Source organism: Ursus americanus, chromosome 6 (assembly GCF_024610735.1).
Source record: "Ursus americanus isolate L20-20 chromosome 6, mUrsAme1.1.p, whole genome shotgun sequence".
NCBI lineage: Eukaryota > Metazoa > Chordata > Mammalia > Carnivora > Ursidae > Ursus > Ursus americanus.
Window position 1 is genome coordinate 1461912 of NC_142132.1, and position 23517 is coordinate 1485428.

General features: G+C 52.6%; 1 protein-coding gene across 2 annotated transcripts in view; it reads right to left on the reverse strand.

The window, feature by feature from the left end:
• Positions 1–504: 504 nt before the first annotated feature.
• Positions 505–23517, reverse strand: part of PPP2R2D (protein phosphatase 2 regulatory subunit Bdelta) — a 53310-nt gene continuing 30297 nt past the window's right edge. For both annotated transcript variants that reach the window (XM_045809477.2, XM_087862561.1), the window contains 7 exons: positions 19643–19808; positions 19103–19215; positions 15976–16153; positions 12989–13153; positions 10617–10786; positions 10454–10545; positions 505–5063 (listed from right to left, as the gene is read on the reverse strand). In XM_045809477.2, coding sequence (XP_045665433.1) covers positions 4784–5063; positions 10454–10545; positions 10617–10786; positions 12989–13153; positions 15976–16153; positions 19103–19215; positions 19643–19808 — 1164 coding nt within the window. In that variant the 3' untranslated portion in view covers positions 505–4783. The remainder of the gene's footprint in view (positions 5064–10453; positions 10546–10616; positions 10787–12988; positions 13154–15975; positions 16154–19102; positions 19216–19642; positions 19809–23517) is intronic.

Below are 23517 nucleotides of genomic sequence, written 5' to 3' on the forward strand. Positions count from 1 at the left end.
CACAATGAGACGTCACCTCACACCTGTGGGAATGGCTAAAAATAGAAAACCCGAGAAACAACAGGTGTTGGCGAGGATGTGAAAAACCCTCGTGCCGCTGGTGGGAATGCAAGCTGGGGCGGCCACTGTGGACAACAGTATGGGGGCTCCTCAAACAGTTAAAAACAGAGCCACCCTGCGACCCAGAAATTGCACTTCCAGGTACACATCTGAAGAAAAGGAAAACACTGATTTGAAGGTATCTACACCCCACCATGTTCACGGTATTATTTACAACAGCCAGGATTTGGAAACAAGCTAAGTGTCCATCCATGGATAAATGGGTAAACTGTGCTGTCTCTCCTTCCCTCTCGCTCCCGCACTTACACGTGCGCAGGAATATTACTCAGCCGTAAAACAGAAGGAAATCTTGCCATTTCCTTCATTTTCAACACGGATGGACCTTGATGGCACGATGCTCAGTGAATGAAGTCAAATAGCATGATCCCGCTTCTATGTGGAATCTTTTTTTTTTTTTTTTTTAAGATTTTATTTGAGAGGCAGAGAGAGAGCACAAGCAGGGCGGAAGGAGCAGAGGAAGAGAGAGAAGCAGACTCCCCGCGGAGCAGGGAGCCCGATGCAGGACTCGATCCCAGGACCCTGAGATCATGACCTGAGCTGAAGGTAGACATTGAACCGACTGAGCCACCCAGGCGCCCCTCTGTGTGGAATCTAAAAGCAAAGCAAAAACCAAAAACCAAGCTCACAGACACACTGAATAGACTGGTGGTTGCCCGAGTGGAGGGGGGGCTGTGGGAGAAATGGGGAGAATGAGTGAAAAGGCACAAATGTCCAGTTAGAAACTAAAGCCGTGGGGACGTGATTCGGGGTGTGGTGACTACAGGTCACGCAGTTGTGTGTGTGGAAGTTGCTGAGGGAGTAGGTCTTAGACGTTCTCATCACAAGAAACAGCATTTTGTGACCGTATGTGGTGACGGATGCTAACCAGAGTCGCTGTGGTGGTCACTTCCCAACACAGCAAACACCGAGTCACACTGTCCACCTGAAACTCGTCTGTGTTCGTCACACCTCAGTGAAACAAAGGAAGACGCCATTTCTAACGACAACCATAGAACGATGCGGCATTAAGATACTTCGAGTTTAGAGAACATGCTTTCCCCTGAAAGTGCTTGGATAACAAACTCATGCTCCTCGTCCTACAAAACACACTAACGGTGAGCTCTGGGGCAGACAAGTGAATTGTCTCCATACATCCCAGAGGAACACCGAACATTCTGGGGAGGGGTGTGATGCCGCGTGGAAGCCCGCGAGGGGACAGGGCTCTGCCCGCACGTCTGGGCCCCGCTGCGCTCCAGCGGCCTCCGCACCGGCTCGGAGCCTCTGTGCGACTCGGTCTCCGTCTGACTGCTGGGTCTGGGAGCGGAGCCTGGTGGAGACGGCGGCGGTGCCCCAGGTTGCCACGGCCGCGTGTGACGCAGAGCTCAGCGGCCTGGGGGGGATCTCCTGCAGACCACGGCTCCTCCGGCGACTTCCCGAGATTATCAGAGATTATCTGGGATCATTCGGCATCATTGGAGACATCACAGGCGTCGCTGGTTCTCGCTGTCCTTGACGGCACGGAGCTGAAAGTGAATGCACGGTGCGTGCTCGGGGAAGGAGTGCCACCTGAGGCAGGAAACGAAGGACAGGCCAGGTGACACCCCCCCCCCCCCCCGCCCCACGGCGGCAGTCCAGCCTCCCGGCCAGTGGGGCTGCTGCCCGCCCTGGACACCCGATGCCGGGACCCCACCTGCGCTCACGCCCCAAGGAGAGCGACGTGCTGCCAGACGAGGCGCGGAGGATGCCAGCGGACTCCAGGCCCAGGTGACATCTGCACACGTTCTTGTCGGTCATTCCCTGCTCATGCCTCCGGGGCCACAGGTGTGGAAGCCTTCCCTGCGCCCTGTCCGTGCCCGCCCCTCACCAGCCCCATGGGGACACAGCGTGGGGCCCAGACGCACGGAGTGCAGACCGGAGCCCCCCACCATGACCGTGGGCCGCAGGGCATCCACCTGTACCCCACCGCCAGACTGGTGTGAGGACAGCCCTCAGTTGAGGGCCGGCATTCCGCGAGCACCCAGTAGGAGGGGGTTGTCACCACCGGCATTAGCGCCCAGGCCAGTGACACCCATCACTGCCCGTGACAGCCCTGTGTGTGTGTGTGGGGAGGGGCTGCCTTTTACCCACGTGTGGTCCCTACCCCACCCATACTTGGCCCCCAGCACCGTCCCCAGCTGGTGTGGAGACCCCTTGTGGGGGAACACGCTCAGCTTCCGGGGGTGCCCCCTGCTGTGGGCCCAAAGGAGCCCCGTGCACCGAGGGCGGGACCCACGGCAGCACGGTCGAGCCTGGCCAGGCAGCTGTGAGCTGCCCCCGCCAGCGGGCCTTTCCAGTGAGTGCAGAACTTGGGGTCGGCAGGCCGAGGCCTGAAGGCTGCTGTCTGTGGGCCCCGGGTGCCACCCGCCTCCACCGCGAAGGCCCAAGGACCAGGGTCTTGGTTAGTTTTCACACCAGCTTGCACGGTACTGTTCTCGACTTCTACACGCTCCTGCTGAGCACGCGAGCCAGGTCGTGATGGAAATGATGGTTCCATCCCCACTTAACACTGCCGGCGGGACCCTAGCGCCAACCCCACCTCCGACTGCAGCAGTGTGCCCAGAACGACGTCCTCCAGACCACAGGCACCTGCCGTTCCTTCACCGACGGAGCCGAGGAGTCGCCGTCACCCAGGCTACTCAGTCCGGGCTCCCCCCCACCTCTGCACAGAGCAGTGCGAAAGACGTCTCCAATTCGGACGTTCTCCTCAACCCCCTTACGCAAGGACTTGCCCACACACGTGGACTCCGGGGACGGCCTCCGGCTGTGAAAATAGGGCCACTGAGCTCCTTGGAGAAGAGCGGGCAGAGACTTGGCCTTTGCTGTTGTCCCACCGTGAACGGCAATGACTTGTGGACAGCGGACCACCAGACTCTTGAGTCTTACACTAGCTTCTAATTAGAAACTTGATTTTTCTTAAAAAAAAAAAAAAATAGCGTGTCTAAATCCACACATGAATAAAGCGCATTCACCCCAACCCAGGTCACGGGCCTAGACAGCACGAAAGCGTCAAGGAAAACAGCAGCACAGAATTCTAAGAATGAAAACAAGTCCCACAGCGGACTTCCAGGAACAGAGACAATGTCTGTAACTGTAAAGGAGAAAAGGGCAAGGCTGCGGTGGCCGCGGGGACAGCGCTTCCCTTCGGCTGGGTCCCCTCCGTGACACGGAAGGCCCGCTGTCTACGTGGTGGGAAAAGCTGTCCGAACACACAGTGCAAATCCAGGTAAACATTTAAAATTTATTACACCTTGTGATCAAAATAGGGGAACACATACATACAATCCCATTAGACCTTTTTTCTGAAGGACCAGGGGGGATCGAGAACTCCGCGCCACACCTCAGATCTGTCAATTGTGCCACCATGGATATGCAGTAGGAATTATTTTTTTAATTAATTGTACTTTTAAATTCTCCATTTCTAACTGAATGTGAATTAAAGTGGCATTCCATTAACATTAATTCGAGACATTTGTTCTTACAGATCCATATCGTAAGTAAGCAAAATACGCCTTAAAATTTCAAGAGCAGTGCAGGCGCCCCGGCGCTCCCGCCCCTGGAGGACACTGGGATTTGGGCCCGTGTGTAAAATGCCAGGAAGGGCCAGTCACTTAGCACCATCATGCGTCTGTTTCATCTTGGGAAATGCTGATTTCTGGTATCAAAGGGCCTACTTTGCAAATACACCCCAAGGCGGGGTGTCCGCACGCAGTCACAGTTCCCTCTGCCGCATTTTCAGCAATATGAAATTCAGCATGCATGTAATTTCAGCAATTTTTAAAAAGAATATCCCTCCCACAAGTACTCTAAAAAGGTTTTAAAAGCAAGCACGTCAGTGTTCCGGCTGTGAACCGGAGGCGTACCGGAACCCAGCTGTTTTATAGCAGCCGTCCTGCTGCTGGCAGGGCTCCTTCTCACAGGCGGTCCGAGTTCAGGTCCGCAGACCTTACCTGGCGCGTTACCTGCACTATTTCCACAGAAACGAAGCAGAGTTACCGAGTTTGGGACGGACGGGTTCAGAGGACACACGTTTTTCACTGTTCCAAAGCACGATTTTGCAGAATTTCATCATGTGCAAGGAAAGCAAATAAAAAGCCAATACTTGTCTTGGGTTTAAAAACACTTTTTATAGTGTGTTGCTTTTATTCAGTGGCCGCACCAGAAGGTGTGACGGTAGATACAGGTGTGGGGGGAGTAAAGCTGCCTGAGCCTGCTCGGGGAGCCCATGCCCTCAACGGGGGCCGCCTGGGCTCGGAGGAAGGCGCAGGGCGGGGGGACACGGCGGCACACGCGTGTGAAGGCCCGAGTGTGATGGGGGTGGGGGGGTAAGAGTTGCAGAAAGACAGACGTTCCATCAGACAACTTTTCTCTCGGGTTGTTAACTTTTTGGTCTACAAACTGGAAAGGAAGGCTCAGACTGAAATAAATACATTTATTTTGATAATGGCCTTTATTGCGCATCATCCGCCAACTCGGCGCTGAGCGGGTGTCCCGGGAGCGGCGGCCCGGGCCCCCTCACTGCAGGCGGAAGGCTGGCCCCTCCCGTCTGGGAGGGGCCAGGCCGCGCTTGCTGCTCCTCACAGGGAGGAGGACAGCGCCCCTCCTCCGAGAAGACGGCCGGGCTCAGTCCCCGCACGCGCAGGCTTCCTTAGTTGACTTTGTCCTGGAAGATGTACAGGTTGTTGGTGGCGGCCACGGCGATGATGTTCTCGGCCGGGTGCCAGGCCGTGTGCAGGATCTTCTTGTTGAAGTCCAGACTGTCCACACTAATCTCGTCCTTCTTCCTCTTGCCGCCGGTGCACACCTTCCGAGGCTTCAAGCTGGCTCGAGGCTTGCTGTTCTCCCGGGAAGCTTCCAGCGTGACGTCCCGCCGTGCATTCCGATCAAACATCCTGAAGAAGTTGTTGTAGGACCCGGTCATGATCGCACTGCTCAAGACAAGAAGAGAGAGTAACGCTTGTCAAGGACGACGCGCTCGACACCCCCGCCACATGTGGGCCCAGCCCCCGGGACGCCAGCGCGGGCGACCTTCCCTCACCCCTCCTCTATGTGACAAGACCATTTCTAGGAATGAGAACCGACACTAAGAATGGTCAGGAGAGAAATGCAATGAAAATTCCCCACTGAACTGCATATGTGCAATCACGTCAGCAAAAATAAATAGTACAGAGAAGGGAAAAAAGAACAGTCACACTTTTCATTACACTTTTTTTTTTAAAGTGATCTCTACACCCAGCATGGGGCTCGAACTCACACCCAGGAGATCACAAGTCCCGTGCTCTTCTGACTGAGCCAGCCAGGCACTCCACATTAGTGCATCTTTAAAAAGTAAAAAACCCGACGCACTCCTCTGTCCCAGCCATGAGTAACAGTGTGATTTACTTTCAGGTCTTGAATACTTGCAACTCTGTCAACAGTTCAGAGCTGGTTTGCGCTCGGTGGACATTAGTCAGGCTTGTCCCAGCACAGTACACAGTTGCCCAAAGAATACTTTTTAATTCATTTTGACGTCAAAAAGTTCTTTCCCAGGAAGCAACAGGAACACAAAGGGGAAATGTCCTAGACCTCAGTGCGGATCTCAGACGCTGCCGTGCTGCCCACGATCTTCTTTTTTTTCAAAGATTTTATTTGACAGAGAGAGCCAGCGAGAGGGAACACAAGCAGGGGGAGCGGGAGAGGGAGAAGCAGGCTTCCCGCTTAGCAGGGAGCCCGAAGCGGGGCTCGATCCCAGGACCCTGGGATCATGACCTGAGCCCAAGGCAGACGCCTAACGACTGAGCCACCCAGGCGTCCCCGTGCTGCCCACGTTCTTATTTCTCCAGCATTAATTCTGACGGCTTCCACCGTCTCTACAGCTGAAAACATTTGTTACACTGATAGAAACTTCGGTCTTTTTCTATAACACTAGAGGAAAATGGCTTACAGCAAGTGCTGCCATGATTTGGCCTGTGGCTTTAGAACAAACCCCACTGCAGACAGGGAGGGGGTTCAGACCTTGCCCCATGGACCCTGTTGGCGGCACAGCCCGGTCCTGGCGGCTCCCTGTGGTCTCCTCCGAGGAGCCCACGGCCTCCCGTCTCATTGAGGCATGGCTAGCGGCTGACCCTGGTGGCAGGCAAGTCCCTCACGGTGTCACTAACCTCACCTAAAACCGCACCCAGAAAACAGGGTGAACTCAGGAAAGACTACTCGCGGCTCCACTTGTTCTACTTCTGCTCTTGAACCCCAGGAGTGCACAGCGCCAGGGCCGCCCAGCCCGCGACGCTCTGCGGCTCAGCCTCGTGCGCAAGACGACGTCCGCGGAAGGCTAAGCAGGGAGCGTGCCGACGCGCAGCTTACACCCATGCTCCTCACGCTCAAGCGGACCCGCCGCAGCCCCCGGAACGCAGAGCCAGACGGGATTCTTTCAGGACGAGGCTGTTTTATTATGGGCGCTGATTAGAACTGCTGGGGCCTGGGAGAAACGAAAGCAGACCAACCTCAATACAGACTCGTCATTTCTGCGGACTCTGACCGCCACGCCTGCACAGGAGGTCGGCGTTCCCACTGCACTGGTCCAGTGATGCCAACTGCCTAAGTGACCACCTTCCTGAGCACCTGGCCAGGTGTCTGCCTGTGCCCTGGTGGCCAAGTGGACTCAGGAGCAAGTGGCTATGTGCATTTTTGCTAGACAACCTGACTACAGCCAAGTGGTGGCACGCGACAGCATGGCCCTGGGCAGAGAGCAGGTCCCCCCCACGTCACACCGTCCCTTGACAGGCACTTCCTGTCTGCGGGGATGAAAGAACAGGTAAATGCTACTAGAAAGCCTTCGGATGTTCCTGGGGATGGGTAATTAATTTAAGGGCATTTTTCAGTATTTCGGATATACCAAGAGGCATAAAGACAGCCACTGCCAGCTCGGTCTAGGAAGACTGGTCTCCCACCCTGGGTCCCTAGTGGGGCGGTCAGTCTTCACGGAGGGTCATTCCCATACATGTTTACATTTCGAACAGTCACACATTCTTAAAAACGCAACCGTCTCGTACGTTCTAGATGACACAGAAGTCACCGAATCACATTCTTCCAACAACATGCTTTCTTTGCTCTTTACCCTTGTGAGATCATCTATCATTCTTAGTATCGTAGGTCATGAACAGACAAGTGCCTGGGGCTCCTGTAGGCGTTCACTACTTCCTGTTTCTGAACATGTTTTCTTGCCTGTATGTGCACGAGGTTCCTGACCCCCGAGGGCCGCTGCCAGTACCCAAACAAGAGCCACAGTCAAGGCCATCAGCCTCCACCCCCGAGCCCGACATCCCTGTCGTTGTGAAAGCTGCGAGAGGGCATCCTGGTCACTCTGACCTGCTGACTCCTACAAAGGACGAGCATTTTTATCCATTTTCTTCCCATTTCTATGAATTCCCATTTCTAAGCTGTCACTTTCCTACTGACTAAGAATTCTCTGCATATTCTGGATACTTCTTTCTTTGCTAGTTATACCTGCTCTTGCGGGTTTCATTTTTATTGTTGTATTCCAATGTAAATAAATTTACCATGTAAATGTAGGTGAAGTTCCTCATGTTTTCTTCACCGTGGGACCCAGGGCTTCGGAAGTCGGCAGTGTCCCGGGTACGAGTGGTGCTCTCCCAGGGCTCTGGCCCAGCCTTTACAACACTCAGAGCTTGTGTGCTCTGGCTGATGGACAGCTGTAACCGGCCCCCACCCCAAACACAGACAACCAATTCAGACAAATCAGTATCATTCAGAGCCAACGTTCCTTAGCTTTGCTGGCAGGGCTAGGGCCAGCGGTGCCTGCCTGGCTCCCTGGGTCTCACACCCGCTTTCGGAGATGGTGTCCTTTCCTGGAAGCGCGCCCTCTAGATTTCATGAGCTCCCTGTCAGGGTGTACTGCTCTCCATCTGAAAGCATTTTTTTTTCTTTAAACATTTTATTTATTTATTTGACAGAGAGCACAAGCAGGGGGAGCAGCAGAGAGAGAGGGAGAAGCAGCCTCCCTGCCAAGCAGGGAGCCCGATGGGGAACTCGAACCCATGACCCTGAGATCATGACCTAAGCTGAAGGCAGACGCTTAACTGACTGAGTCCCCCAGGCGCCCCTGAAAGCACCTTTACTGCACACATTCTGGGTGATTCTCGTCTCAACACACACCACCAGGCTGACGGCAGCTGTGTCCCAGCACGCTCGCTGAAGGGAGGACAAGGCGCTGCGTCACGCTACCTTCTGTGTGTCCGCCGTGCTGAGCGGGCCCCTCTCAGCCTGACCGTCCGTTCTCCAAAGTAGCGCGTCAGGTTTTTGATGGCTGCTTTTAAGATCATCTCTGCTTCTGCTGCCCTGCGATTTCATTCTGACACAGACGTGGATTTCTGTGCTCCCTGAATGCACGTGCTCAGTCTTCCGTGAGCTACAGAAAATCCCGGGCTGTTGCCGTGCCACACACACTCCTGGGCACGCCTCCGCATTTCACTGTGCAATACCCCCCGCTGTGCCCGACCTGCCAGCCCATGCTGCGCCTGCGCCAGGCACCTCTGGCGCTCTTTGGCTCAGTAACCCGAGGTCTCTCTTGCTGCTCTGGGCCTCCTACCAAGTCCACAGTGATTTCCAACCACTGTGTTTTCCATTTCTTGACGTTCTCTTGGATTCTTTTACAAATCTCCTAGGTCACTTTTAGGGGTCTTGCATAATTAGGGTTCCTTCTGTTAATCTGAAAATATTTTCAGCATTCTCGTCTTATACTCTGCAACTTATGGCTCCAGTATCTGAATCCTCAGACGTCAGGTTCTGTTGCTGTTTCTGACTTGTTCACAGTAGCTTCCCTATGTGTACTTGGTACTTTTTACCTGTACACTCATGATAAATGGATTTTAATCTGGGAAATCCTGAGACCTGGGTGTACTGGGAGAGGAACACCGCCAGATTTTCGGTGGGTTTGCACGCATGCGATTCCTGAGCGCTCTCTCCCTGGGCTGAGTGCCTGGGCCCCACGGCGTCCAAGCGCAGGCACGCATACCACTCTCTGCAGAAGCTCAGGGAGTGCTGGTTGGGACCCAGCCCCCCCACTTGTGCAGCACTGCTCAGGCCCTGGTGTCGCTCCTGGAGGTCTTGGGAAACGACTGCATGAAGCACACGCTGCTTTGCGGGGCCGGGAGGAGTCCAGTGCTGCCTGTGCCCCGGAGGCTCGCGTCTGCCACCGCGTCCATGAAACACTAAGAGGCGGCGGTCAGTGTGTCAGGAGAGAAACACCTGGACCCAAAGCCGTTTGCTCCTCCTAATGCCCAGAGCCCCGCCTACTTTGTACTACGCGACTCCTCTGTTAGCTTTCCCAGACCATGCAGCCAGTCCAGGTACAGACTCCACATCCTGGGGCGGGGGGCCGATGGCTCCACCTCTCAGGGGAGTTTATGCTTCCCCCACCCCGTAAGGTCTCAGACACATTTCCCTTGGGACTCCTATCTGGACGTCGATGGATGATGCCTTTTCCATAATCCTTGAGGGTCTCACTGCCACTGCGCACTGTATGGACCCAAGGCTGTAAGCGCACTAGCCTTCCACTGTGAAAACCCAGCCAGCAGGGTCCTGGGATCAGATGTCCATAGGCCAGCCCGGTGCCCCAGTCCCTTCTGCTTCCTGCCCCCTCTTCACACTGGCTTACGTGTGCGCTCAGTGACCCACGTGCAGAGATCTGTGGTGGCTCGGCCAGCAGCACGGGCCCTCTTCCCCTCACATCACAGGGAGGCCCCACCTGACACACCATTTTACTATGGACGATGGGGAACAGTCTCTTTCTGGCACCAGAAAGGCACTGTGTTGTCTGAGATCGAAGACACAGCCCTCAGCAGTACTGGTATTATCCCCCTCTTCAAAGGACGTGCACAAAAACTACCGAGACACGAGAGCCGCTGCCTCGTAAAGGCCACTGGGACTTCACGTCAGCCACCCCACCTGCTGTTCAAGCACAGCCAACAGTGAACTCGGAGGGCCTCTTCCCCTCTTCTTCCCTCTAGAAGAAACGGCAAACTGGGACGTGGCCATTCCACACACTTACCCTATGTCCTTCCTTCTTACTCATCTTGGAAATAATATAAGAAAAATTATTTTGAAAATATTTAAAAAACATTTTAAAAACAGCCCAAAGGAACCTTAGTGCCATGGGTACTGTCTGAATACGGACAGGATCGTTAAGGGGAACAGCTGCTCAGACGCCCTCTCTTCCCCACCTTAAACCAGCCACTCCAACAGGCTGGTGGCCCGGAGAACACAGCCTGGCAGCCCTGAGGCCCACGCGCCCAGGGCTGGTCCGTCACGACGCGTGCCCTACCTGTCCGAACCGCTCCAGCAGCACTCGAACTTGTCAAAGATGCAGTCGTTTTCGTACAGAGAACAAAGCTTGCTTCGCAGGTACTCGTGGACCTTAATGAAACCACAGGAAGGTTAGAAAGCGTTGTGCGCAGGTGGGCGCCGTCCCTGCGCGGTGGCCTCACCTGGTGGGTCTCCACAGGCCGGCTCTCCATGTTGAGGTCCCACACCTTCACCGACAGGTAGTCTCGGGTCATCATGTAGCGACCGCTGTGACTGAATTTTACGTCAGAGATGGAGGAGATTATCTCTGAGAAGAAGGACCTACTGCTGGGGTCTTCAGGTTCCTCAAAAACTGAAAAACACAAAGTTTTCAGCTTCTGTTTAAAAACCAGAGAACACAGGGACGCCTGGGTGGTGGAGTTGGTTAAGTGATTTCAGCTCAGGTCCTGATCTCAGAGTTGTGGGATCGAGCCCCGTGTCGGGCTCCGCGCTCAGCACAGAGTCTACTTGGGATTCTCTCTCCGTCTTCCTCTGCCCCTCGCCCCACTCACCCTCTTTAAAAACAACAACAACAACAAAAGAACAAGCCCCCCCCCCCAAACAAACCCAACCCACAAAACAACAAACCCAGAGAACAAACCACGTTCAAGTCCCTAGGCCTTCCCCGGGGACTCCAGAGGCTGCAGACTGCACACCACTCACGCTTCTGATCTTCCTGATCTCAGTATGTCTTCCGGCCTTCAATTTCCGAGCTCAAGAGACTTGGATGAGACGTCCCAGTGCCACTGACTGCCAAGGGACAGTGTCAGAAACACAGGCCCACCATCTCACTCAGACTCAGGAGCACCACATCCGTGCCTGAGGCCCCAGGCTGTGGCTGGAAAAGCCCCTCAGCACACTCCCACGTGCCTTTTGGTCAAGAATTCCTGTGCTGACCACAGGCTGCTACCGAATACCTGCGGGTCTAAGCAGCCCAGGCCCCAGCGAGCCACGTGCAGACCCGTCCCGTCCATATCACGGGAAGACGGAAACAGCGTCACCTAGAACACTGGGTCCAGACTGTAACCTCCACAATGGTCCCATACACCAAAGCCCGTCAGGAAAAAGGGTCTGTGTCTGCTGTTCAGGAGTCAAGCTCCACATAACAAAACAGAATTAGTCCTTTGAGAAAGATTCCAGATGCTTCCTTAGCAGACCTTCCTTTCTCCTACAGGTTTTGCTTTCTCAGAAGAAACTCAATGGCCCTCCACCTGCACCGTGGTAGAGACCCCAGAGACTCCACCAGACCCCTGACCCCTGATCGCACCACCATGCCCTCAGCTCAGGAAACTTCGAGTGAGCACTTCCTCATTTTAAGCTGCTTTATTTATTTATTTATTTATTTTTTTAAACGTAGAAACCCATGTTTCTTGCCTCTGCATTTGAAGTTAATTTTAACCAGTGGCAATACCAAGCATTTACTCAAACTACTCTGTTGACAAAAACTACTTCTGGAATCTAAAATGATTTACTCAAAAATATTATCTTGAGGGGCGCCTGGCTGCCTCAGTCGGTGGAGCGTGCAACTCCTTATCTTGGGGTTGTGAGTTCAAGCCCCACGTTGGGTGTAGAGATTACTAAAAACAACAACAAAAGAATATTCTTTTGAAAGACACAGGCCAACGTTACACGAGGCTCGTTCTTCCTTGCGGGAGTCCCACAGGAGGCATTCTCTAAAACACAGCCGTAGAAAAACGAGAGTAAGGCAAGAAGGTTACTGAGAACCAGTTGGAGTGAGCACATCTAACACCAGGCCCTGCTGGCATTGCTCCATTTCATACGGGAGACTCCCCAGACACAGCGATCCACGAATGGACTTCACCAGACGAGAAAGCGTCATAGGAAATGAAAATCCAAGGCACTTCCTCCGACAGGCTGGTCTGACCTGTCAGGGGACTGTGAGGAACATCAGCAGTGCCTCCAGCACACGGTCCAGCCCCCTCATGGGACCTAACGCACGACACACACACACATTCGGTTTCCTGGAAGGTCGGGCCTATTTATGGCTAAACATAAAAACAAAACCTTCCTCACCTAGAAGAAACTTCAAGGCTCAGAGGATTAAAGCACTAGAACTTCACCTGAGGGAACTGGTTCAAGTCCAGCAAAGCCCACTGTGAACAGAGCCCATCCCGACAGCTGAGAGCCGTCATGAGACAGATGCTCCAGCAGCCTCAGCCGAGGTCCCAATGCGCGGAGGTAGAGGCGACAGATGTTCTCGGCTGGACCAGGCCGGGGAGGCCTCTGGGGAAGCCCTGAGATTCTGGGCGGGAGGAACACTATGGGCTGCCCACCAGGGGACAGCTAACGGGGAGGCCACGGGAGCACGGCCTCACGGCCCACGTGATGCCAGCAGTGGCCCCCCAATGAGCCACCCTGGGACTCGGGATCAAAAGCAGGTCCTATGCCTGCACGGGGATAAGGAGACCAGAAGAGATGCCAAGTCTCTGGAGATGGTCTCGCGGCTGGAAAACAGAGGATTAACATGAGACATTCTGAGCCGTCCAGGACTTACACTTGGAGTGTCTGTCACACAGGGCTGAGGAGCGCATGTCACACAGTCGGACGGTCCCCTTGCTGCTGCTGTACACAAACACGTTGCACTGGTGCGGGTGGAACTCGGCCGCGGTGATCACCTCCGTCAGCTCCTCCATGTTCGCAGGCTTGATGTCCACGATGTCTGGAGGCGCAGTTAAGGCAGAGCGCGTGGCGGGCTTTAGTCCACATTCGAGCCACCGTCAGGGGCGAACCGCCCCACAGCAAGAGGTGGGGGCAGACGCATACAGGAGCCGGTCCCACACCCTGTACGCAGAGGCGCACGCCAGTAAGAGGACCCGGGTCCCTGCACCGCTCGCACCCCTGCCCCGCGCCTCACCAGGCCCGGCCCCACGCGCACACGCTGTGCCTGCGTCCTGCCGCGACCACTACCATTCCACGGGAAGACGTGCCCAGCAAGATCGGACATGCTTAATGACGTAAACAAGAAAAGGAAGCAAGCAGCCACTTGTGCAAAAATCCCACACTTATATCCATAAATTACACACAGAAGAGAACTGCCAGGTTCCAAAAGATTCTGCTTTTTCTGTTAGAACAGTGTTAACACTGTAGCTTGCCAGACACGGAAATCACTCAACCGAAAAAAAACGAGGAAAGAGTAGAATCTGGCTTTGGGTCAGGATGGTACAACAGGGTCCAGACGAACCCTTCCACCGAAGCAAGTAAGAAACCTGACACCACAGCTCGTCGCTGGACATGCTAGCACAGGCCGTGTCCCGGAGGAGCTGGAGCCCTGCAGCCGGCCCAGAGGCTGCCGGGAGTCTGGAGAAGGTCCGGGACCTTCTGTGCCAGAGTAGAGCTCCCGGCAGGTTCACAGAGGAGCAGTCGGCAGCAGCCTGGGAAGAAACCACCCAGGCTGCTGGGGAGGCACCTCGACAGACCGAGCAGCGCCCCCACCACTCACACACGGGGCACGGTCTGCAAAGTTAACCAGGAGGCAAGAAGCCCGAAGCGCGCTGAGGGGGTGGCTGACAGCGCGCAGACACGTGCAGGGGTACGGGGGCAGGGGGCTGAGCCTCGGACCGCGCTCACGTGAGTGCATCAAAGGTACTTTTAAGGTAACAGTATTAATAAATACAAGTACGTGTATGGAGGCCTTATGTGTTTCATAACCCAGGTCACAAGGAAGGGCATCTGAAACAAGACGGTGGGACAAAAGTTTGTAAAGGCAACGGAAGTACGACTGCATACACAAATCATTTATGAATTAGAGTTCTCACAAATCGTGAAAAAAAAAGATGAGATTCCAACAGAGAAAAATCACAAAGGACAGTAAAAAAGATTCACACTAATGGACAGTAAATGAACAGAAGATACTTTAACTCACCTATAATCAAATAAATTAAAAATGGTCTCATCTTGGTTTTACTAATATGAAAAGTTACTTTAAAGAAGGTCCAGCTTTCTGCTGAAACAAATACTCAGAGGCGGTGGGAGCACCCGGGTCTCAAAGCCCACACGGACGCATCCCACACGCGGCCCTGCCCTGCAGCCGACGTGCTGGGGACCGAGGCTCACGTGTGCGCACAGCTGATCCCGCAGCTGCAAATCCGCATTCTTACTGAGAGGGAAAGACGCTTAGAACGCATCAGAAAGCAACGAGGCTAACGGCAGGGGCTTTCTGACGTGTCCCAGGCCGCTCTCGGGTTCCACAGAACCGCAGGTGGCACCCAAGGAGTGCGGGTTTACAGAGAAAGAAAAAGACCTGGGCAGAAAGAGGGACTTCATGCTAATGAAGGTCACTGAGCTGAACTCAGGCCCCCGACACCCCTGAGTCCTTGGAACTTCATTACCACCGTGTAGAGGACGGTCTTAAACATACACTTCCTCAGACAGACATAAACAGGCTGGAAGGTGCGCATCGAACACCTACAACGGTTACCTGCCAAGGGAGGGACTGGGGGGAACTACCTGAATTTTGTTCAAGATGGTTACGTATTAACAGAAGAAAGAAGGATTTAAAATGTAAGAGTTTAAGGAGAATAAAAAGAAAGCAGGAACCACGGCCATGAACCTTGTAAGACGGGAAGTTCTGCCAAGTTGCAGAAAGAAGACAGGCGTCAGAACGCGAGTCCGTCCCCGCGCCTCTGCCACCCGCGTGGCAGCGCCGCCGTGCACTCGTGTCACAAACTAAGTCATCAGGTTAAGTAAACAACCACAGCAAGAAAAAGGACAACAGATAATAAAAATGCACTGTGAAATGCTAGAACTGAAAACACCACATACACTTCACTTCATGGGTTTTCTTGAGCACAAGGGAGCACGCACACACGCCAAACCTCGTCTCGGCTGCGGCCCAGGCGACCCGCCACGTCTGACCCACTCTGGCCGGCCCAACATCGCTCCCAAATGTGGGAAATCCTGACTGAAGTCCCTCGATGTGCACATGTGACAGGACTCTCATTTCTGGAGAAATCAACAACTTTTAACATGCGTGACTAACCAGTCACACGCAGATTCTCACCCTAACAGTAACAGTGCCACTGTAGCATTACGAGAGTCCAATGTTGGAATATCCCTTAAACAGCTTGTCTTCTAAAACAGAATTCTCACATGATCGGTCGTTCCTCAGGCTGGGTAACTAAGCACCACTCTAACCAACGCCAGTGTCTTCTATTCTAGCATCTGTGAGCAGGTCTGGGGTCGGGGGCAAGGGACCAGGCAACACTGAACCTCCAGATACACAGTATCTGAAATCGTCTCTCATGAGCCCAAGAGGGCAATGGACTTGAGGTCATTCTCATTTTGTAGAGAACTCTCCCCAAAGGTAGAAAGCAGTTCCCACTTTTAGGGACACGTTAAATCAGAGAACGTACACCACAGGCACGTGCAGCAAGCCACGTTTAGAGGTATAGACTCCGAGACGCACGAGCAGACGTGCACCGAGAACTTCCCTGAAGAACAAACCTATCAACGATGCCAAGACAGCCATCTGATGAAGGATACTAAAACTTCTATCTGTGATTTCTAAATGCCATAGATTAATTCTCAGGTCATCTGCAGAAAGATATGTTTCATGATCACTATTTACTGAAATGGAATTTATATGATATGTGTGAGCATTTGCAAAAATTCGTCGTGGACTTGCTTCTACCATAAGATCCATGGGCTTCAATATTGGAACCTAAAAATGGAAGGAAATAGGAATTCAAAACAAAGATCACCGCAGCATAAAATTACACTTATAGTACAAAATAAAAAGGAACACATCTACATTCCCAGCGAGCTAAGAGTTCTGTACAGGCACAACCCCAAATAACCAATGAGCAGAGCTGTGAAAACAGGCTGCGAACGGGGTCGTATCCCTCCTCGCGGCCATCCCCGCGGCAGATCCGTTCTTGCCGAAGGGCAGGCTACACTGGCACGGGGACAAGCGCCTCTAGGACCTGGGTGCCGCTAACGGTGGGGCTTCGCTTTCCCGTCTGTCCCACAGCCACGGTGCGCTCACGGGAGACGCCGCCCAGGACTGCCCCCTCCCCTCCTCACAGCTGCTGCCCTGCAGAGTGACAGTCGGGCGCCTGAGCCTCTTCTCTGCCCCGGTGGTCTGCTGCTCAGGGCACACGCCGAGCGCCAGGCAGGGGTGCAGGGACGGGAGAGCGCACAGGAAGGCCCCCAGAGAGCTGAAGAGGTGCCATGCTCCATCTGCTGCCGGCCACGAGGGCTCATCAGCCACCGAGAGCTCGCGGGGCCGCTCACTTCTCTGGCAGAGGCGGTGTTTGGTATGTACAATGGGTGCAAAAACCCATCTCTGCACTGGGTGCTGTGGTCAGGGAGCAGGACGTCTACACTACTGTGGGGACAGTGGACTCAGCCAGGCAACAGACGAGCGCAAGGGGCCAGCCTAAGCGCACCTGCGCCACCACGAGAGCACGGGCGCCATCATGGGCGCTCGTGTCCACATGTGAAAAAGGAGGAAAAAAGTCCCAGCATCACTGATACCGAGTGGGAAAGAAAGCAGGATTTTAAAAGCAAAATAAAAAATTAACAGTAGTAACTGCTACTTTTCTAATTTAAAGCTAAAGGGAGCACCTGGAAAGGCGAGGCGGCGCGCTCTCCTATTGTCTTCTCTGCCCAAAAGTCTGCAAAAATGAGCTGGGGGCGGGGGGGAACATGCATAAATACTCCCTTCATTTTCAACCAGCTAGATACTGGAGCAGGAGGTGTCCGTCCTACAGGGCACAGGACAGGCCACCACAGCCCTCCGATGCGTCTCTAAATGACCAAAACACACGCAACTCTCAGGCTAGGACATAAAGGCGGCTCTGCCTAACCAAATCCCTCTCTGGCACTAAACATTTAAGAGGAAAACAAAATTTAAAAAGAGCAATATTTGACTCCTACACAGCTAAGTTTAGACAAATAGTCCTTTTTTAGCTTTCAGAGAGGCAATTAAGAAATCAAATATGGGCCTAAAGTCACAAAGGTCATTTTACAGCCTGTGACTCTGAAATCACAGTGTGTTCATAACAGCTGTTTCTGATAAAATGACACGTCCGGCCCAGTTAGACCAAGTGCATCCAGGTGAACGTATAAAGGCCTCTGAACAAAACTGACACTGAGCCCAACGAGACCTGTGGTTTTTCCAGCAGGCACGTGAGCGTCTGGTGTGGTGAAGCAGGCTAAAAGCGGGGACAGTGTGCTTGGCGGGAGGCCATGAAGGCGGTGGGGGACGGATAGAAGAGACCAGGGCAGGAGGCAGGACAGCGCCACAGGGCCCCCAAAGCCTCCCCCGTGCGGTCACACTTTGGGAGTTTCATATATCGGCAGCTGGAATACGAGAGGTGCTGTCACTCACCATGGTTTTTCACTGCTGCAGAGACGTGGAAGCAAGGGCATGGTGGCGAAGAAACCACCAGTGTTCAGATCAAAACATCCTGGTTCAAATCAGGGTTTTAGAAACTCGCCCTGAGTCACTCACATTGCTTCTCAGTGTCAACCCCGTGGAGGCACAGTAACACTCTGGACCTAAGAGTCTACGAGGACATGGGCCCATCCTGTGCTTCTCCTTGGCAATGCTGCTGTTTCCTGGGTCCTGGGGAGCACTGCCTCCGTGGCTGGGCTGTGGCTGTCCTGTGCGCCCGCCATCCCAGCACCCCATGTGCACCCAGCACTGAGCGCTTGGGGAATGGAGCCGAGACAGACCATGCGCACTCTGCCCCTTGCGTCACCACGGTGGGGTGTGGTGTCCTTCCCTGCAGCACCTCACTACTGATGTGTGACACGTTCACTGATGAGGCCTTCACTTGAGAAACAACATTCAAGAAAGCTCTTAAACCTTGTTAAAGAACCAGCCAACCAACAATTTTCACAAGCACTGGGCAACGGTCTTAGGGAACACCTCAGAACCAACGCCAGTGCTGGTCTTCCTGCTGCTGTCCCGCGCATGCCCTGCGTCCTGGCGCCCACCTCCTTTCCCGTATCCCACCTCCTTTCACACAGCCTCCGGGGTGTGCACCACTGGGCAAATGACCTGACTCAGTTTCACAGATGTTACAATGCGAACCAAATCTAGGTATCAGAACTGATGAACATCGCCGTGTCACAGGGTGCCCAGGGATACCTGAGATTTAACAATCAGAAAAGGAAGCGATACTAGGGACTGACAGGCAAAGAATTCTGAAAGCGCAGAGTGCGCCTCAGCTAACTGAGGAAATGCCACGAAAGTCCCGGCAGCGTGCGGCTCATCGCACATCCGCAGCCTGCGTGGCCTCATCCGGGCACCGTCCTGAGTCCCACGGGGGCCTCACCACCACCAACACGCTACTTACAACCTTTGGAGTGAAAGGCTGTTGATACACGGAGAAAGATGTCTGTTGTAGGGTTAGACCTGAGTCTTTAGTATCATCAGACTTTCTGAAGTTACCGTGTGACTTCCTGCTACGTGTAATACGAGGAATCCCAATTTCCACACACACAGATACACTGAAGACTACAATTACAAACAGCTTCACGCATCGAGAAGGCAGAGGCCACAGCAGCCCCACCAAGCGGTCCTCCCTCAATAGCTGACTCACGCACCGTCCGCAGTTAACTAGGAAGAGAACGGGGTAGTTTGAGGAAAGGTGGCATGTACCCGCAGTGCTGTAATTCGAAATGGGTCTCGAAGCCGTCCATCTTCATCTTTTAAGTTATAACCTTCTGCTCTTTTGTCCCGTTCGCTTATTTTCCATAATTTAATAGTTTTATCTGAAAATAAAAACCTTAGTGTCCATATTAAAAGAAAAACCATATGCTGCACCTCTATTAGTCGACTGTTACATTAGAGAACTGTGTGGTTCTATGTTCACCGATAAGCTACGAGACTCTGAAGGTTACTCTCCAGTTATAGACAAACCTGGACATTCTGTTTGCATGGTAAGTACAGACATGCAAGTCTGCACCGCAGGGCAATGCCACGCAGGGAGTGCGTGTGCCTGCTCGCTTTTGTATACTTTCGAGTTTTCAGCCTACCACCTCCTACCTGGCTAATCACTCACCCTCTCCCCAAAGTTTAAAGCAGAAACCACTTCTAGAATGGGTTAATAATGTAAAAAGTAAAGTAAAAATCTGCTACACCCAGCAAATTAAAAATAAAATCCAAAATCAAATAACCACTTAAAAAAAAAGCTCTTACCATTTGTAGAGAGTAGAAAATGAGCAGCATTCTGTTGCGGTAACCACCTAATTTTATTAATTTTTTCCTCAATTTCTAGACTTTTCAAATAGTCAAACTCTGGTTCATGACTTTGAAAGGTACTGTAAACATTATATTCTCCCCTAGAGTGAGGGCGACTTTTGTTCTGCAAGGAAACATGAGCTGGGTTAATGAACAAAGCACAGTACAGAGAAAAATTCAGTACTACCAATTTGAATATAAAATGACCACACACATTTTTAAAAGTTAAAGAAAATCCTGGATCAAAAATTATCAAACCGAGGACACTCCGAATTAATTTACTTGGAAAAAACCAGTAACAGATGATTTCGCAGAACTTCTCCCCCGCTGGTGGGCACTGCACTCTAGACCCTGCACTCTAGAGCGGGGTCTGCAGAACCCGCCTGCCGCCTGTAGGGGGCCAGGGACTCCTCAACACAAGGAGGCTCCTTCACACACACACTTTTCCTGGAGAGGCTGGCCGGCCCACGGAGGGGGCAGCACCGTGCAGGCCACACCGAGCTCTGCAACAGCCCGCCAAGACAACACTTGCCACCTCCCCTCCCCCCCGGGAAGAGGATGACTGACCAGCACTGGCAGAGGATACACCTGTGACGGAATTGTTAACATACGTAAAACAATCCTCTACGTTACAGTAGAAGTAGAAAAACATGGAAAGATGCATGATGTCTTCAAAATAATAACCGACTCTGGGAAGGCAGAGTGAGAAGGAGGCAGATTTGGGAACAAAGCTGGAAGACAAAATAGGGAGAGCACCACGGGCACCTCATCTACCTGCCGAGGGCTTGCTTTTTAGGAAAGAGGAAAACCCCAGTGGTGGGTTCATAAATGGAGTTATATTAATCTCTAAAACGTTCTGTATCCAAAATGACATTTTCTATGAAACAGTAAAAATATTACATAATTAAAACCAAGCACACCAAGATTTTGTTTAATTCTTGCTATATAAACAGCACCTAAAATCTTACATTTTTACATTTAGGCTGTGTATCAAGGAAATCGAATGAAACAGAGGAACCTAGATTTCTTAGTATTTCTGAATTAAGATCACGTATTATGAGAGAACGTTCCCCCCGCTCCTCGAATCTCTCTACTTTTATGTGCCGCACACTCCTGGAAACCATACATGGACCCCAGGATCTAGAACATGGTTTCCACGCGTGGCTGTGTTAGGCCCGCAACCACCTCTATGAGAAAGCAGATTACACCAACAGACGCTTCTACCTTGCCAATGAGAAAAAGGAAATTGAAATCTTTAAAAAAGAAAAATCTGTGGAATCAGTTGGTCCCACGCCTCAAGACCATAACCAACTATGAAAAAACATCAGAATATGAATAACTACATGAGGCACCCACCCCCACGTGTCGCCTGTCTTTCCCGGCCCTGCTCTCCAAGAACCACAACAGACACTCCTGATGCTGCAGGCCCGTGTTCCCGTCACGCACCGCACCAACCCCCACCCCGACACCTAAAACCTCTGCCCACTAGGCCGAGAACCCGCGTCAGCCTCCAAGGCCCCCCAGGCAGTGAGTGGTCTCCATGCTCTGTCCAGGGAGAGGTAAGAACAGAAAAGGCGAGACAAAGGGCCTTGAGGAAGACATGCCTGCCCATGGGAACTGGGTCCCGAGGTTGCCCACCTGAGGTGCTGGGAACAGCATCGGCAAGGAGGACAGGAAGCTGGTGGAAGGTACATTTTGGTTTCAGACATGCTGAGTGCTAATGTCAGAACTACTCAAATCGAATAGTTTGCACAGTGAACTGCAGAGTGGGAGCCACGTCCCTAAACTCTGCTCACCTCAGACTGACACGCTGGGCTTCCTGAAACAGAGGGCTCTGCCGCTAAGAAGGAAAAAAACTCGACCACCACACTGTTAACTACGCTCCCTACCTCACGTCTCATGCACACCCCGAACTTTCCGATGGCTCCCTCTCGCCCTGATCCCCTGGCCTGACACCCACGCCACCTTCCCCAGTCCAGCATGGCCCTGCACTGTCATCATACCTCCTGTGCTCCCACGGGCCTGTGCCCTGGGCCCCTGCAGGGAGGGCAGTGGCCGCTGAACTGACAGTGCTGGAAAAATCCAAGTCCACGGTGAGGGTTATATAAGGCAACCACCAAAATATTTTAAAAACAGATGGAATATGAAGGCTCTTTTTATGTTAACCAAAATACCAAGAAAAAGATGGGGGAAAAAAGTTTCCCAGGGCTTATGAAGTTGCAGATGGCCGGGTTTATCAAATTTAAACAAGGTTAACAACCCGCTGCTGTGTGAACCTGCTGCCCCATTACCTACAACGATTTCGTACATCTTGACTCAGCACTTTACGCTACAGGTGCTCACAACTGGGATGCCCAACACATTTTGTAACAAGATGCTGAAGTTTGAGGGGCGCCTGCGTGGCGCAGTCCTTAAGCGTCTGCCTTCGGCTCAGGGCGTGGTCCCGGCGTTCTGGGATCGAGCCCCACATTGGGTTTCTCCACTATGAGCCTGCTTCTTCCTCTCCCACTCCCCCTGCCTGTGTTCCCTCTCTCACTGGCTGTCTGTCTCTCTCTGTCAAATAAATAAATAAAATCTTCAAAAAAAAAAAAGATGCTGAAGTTTTACTATCATCTATCTCAAATCTGAAGATAGTATTTTTTAGGTTTAAATGATGACTCACAAAAATGAGAAAAATTTCATTTTCTCTATGGATATCATTAAGATGGCAAACTTTAAGGAGCTAAAAGTGAACTCTTAAATTTAAGACAGCTGACTCAGCAATCTGTTAAATAATCCTTCTAGTACTAAAAGTAATAAATATAGTTCTTTTTAAGCAGCACCATGTAATAATCTACCTCTGGAAAAGAATGTAAAATTATGAGCTTATCAAATCATCTGTGAAGATCTAGAAAGACTAATGACAATATATATAATATCCACAAAAGAATTCTTACCATCCCGAATCAGAAAAAATAGAATTAAAAACATTTTTAAATCTACACGGACATAATCAAAATTAGAGCTGCAACAGGTATATTTTAATAATGAGGCGCTGGCGTTCCGTAAATCTCTTCCCATTGCCCAACGCAATCCTCCATTTCTACTGCGGGGGGCCCAGGGCTCACCCTCTTACAGACGCCCCTGAGTGCTCCCTCTCTGGTGGCAGGGCTGACACTCGCTGCCACGCAGAGCTACTGGAAGGGGACAAGGGCCCACTAGGTGCCATACCAAAGCTGTACCATGAAAGTTGGGACACTAGAATCTGGAGATGAGACGGTAACTGCCCAGTGACCTGCCTGGGCACAGACAAGGGGCCCCGTGTGCGAAGCTGTCAGGGGAAAAGACAGATGCTTTACAGGAACCCAGGTCGGGCTGCACCGTGTTCTTGCCCGGAGTATGCACACGACACGCCAGCGGGGCAGCAGCTTGTCTCCCTTCCTTGCTCAGCACCCGTCACGAACTCTGATGAGGCTCCCCAGAAATAAAGGGGGGGCTGGAAGGCTGGTTCTACCTCCCATTCCCCTCTGACGCATAACTGAAAAAGATGGGTTTCTCTGCCCTTCCTCCCAACCCCCCAAAGAGGGAGTGACCTAAAAAATGGCTCATGAGTGGGAGTCATCTCTGCGGCCCTGCAGGCCCCGTTCTGAGGATTCCTTCCTCTCAGCCCTGATAGTGGGGCCCTCAGGGGGCGGGGGAGAAGCAGGCTGCTCACCTCTGACTGAGGAGGGAGAGAGAATTCATGGCCCCCCCAATACACACAGACTCTTCCCTGCAGCTAGCGCCCAGGAGCCATTCAGAGCACACGGCACTCTGGACAGCAGGGCTGGGGCCAGCACCTCTAGGGGCTGGTG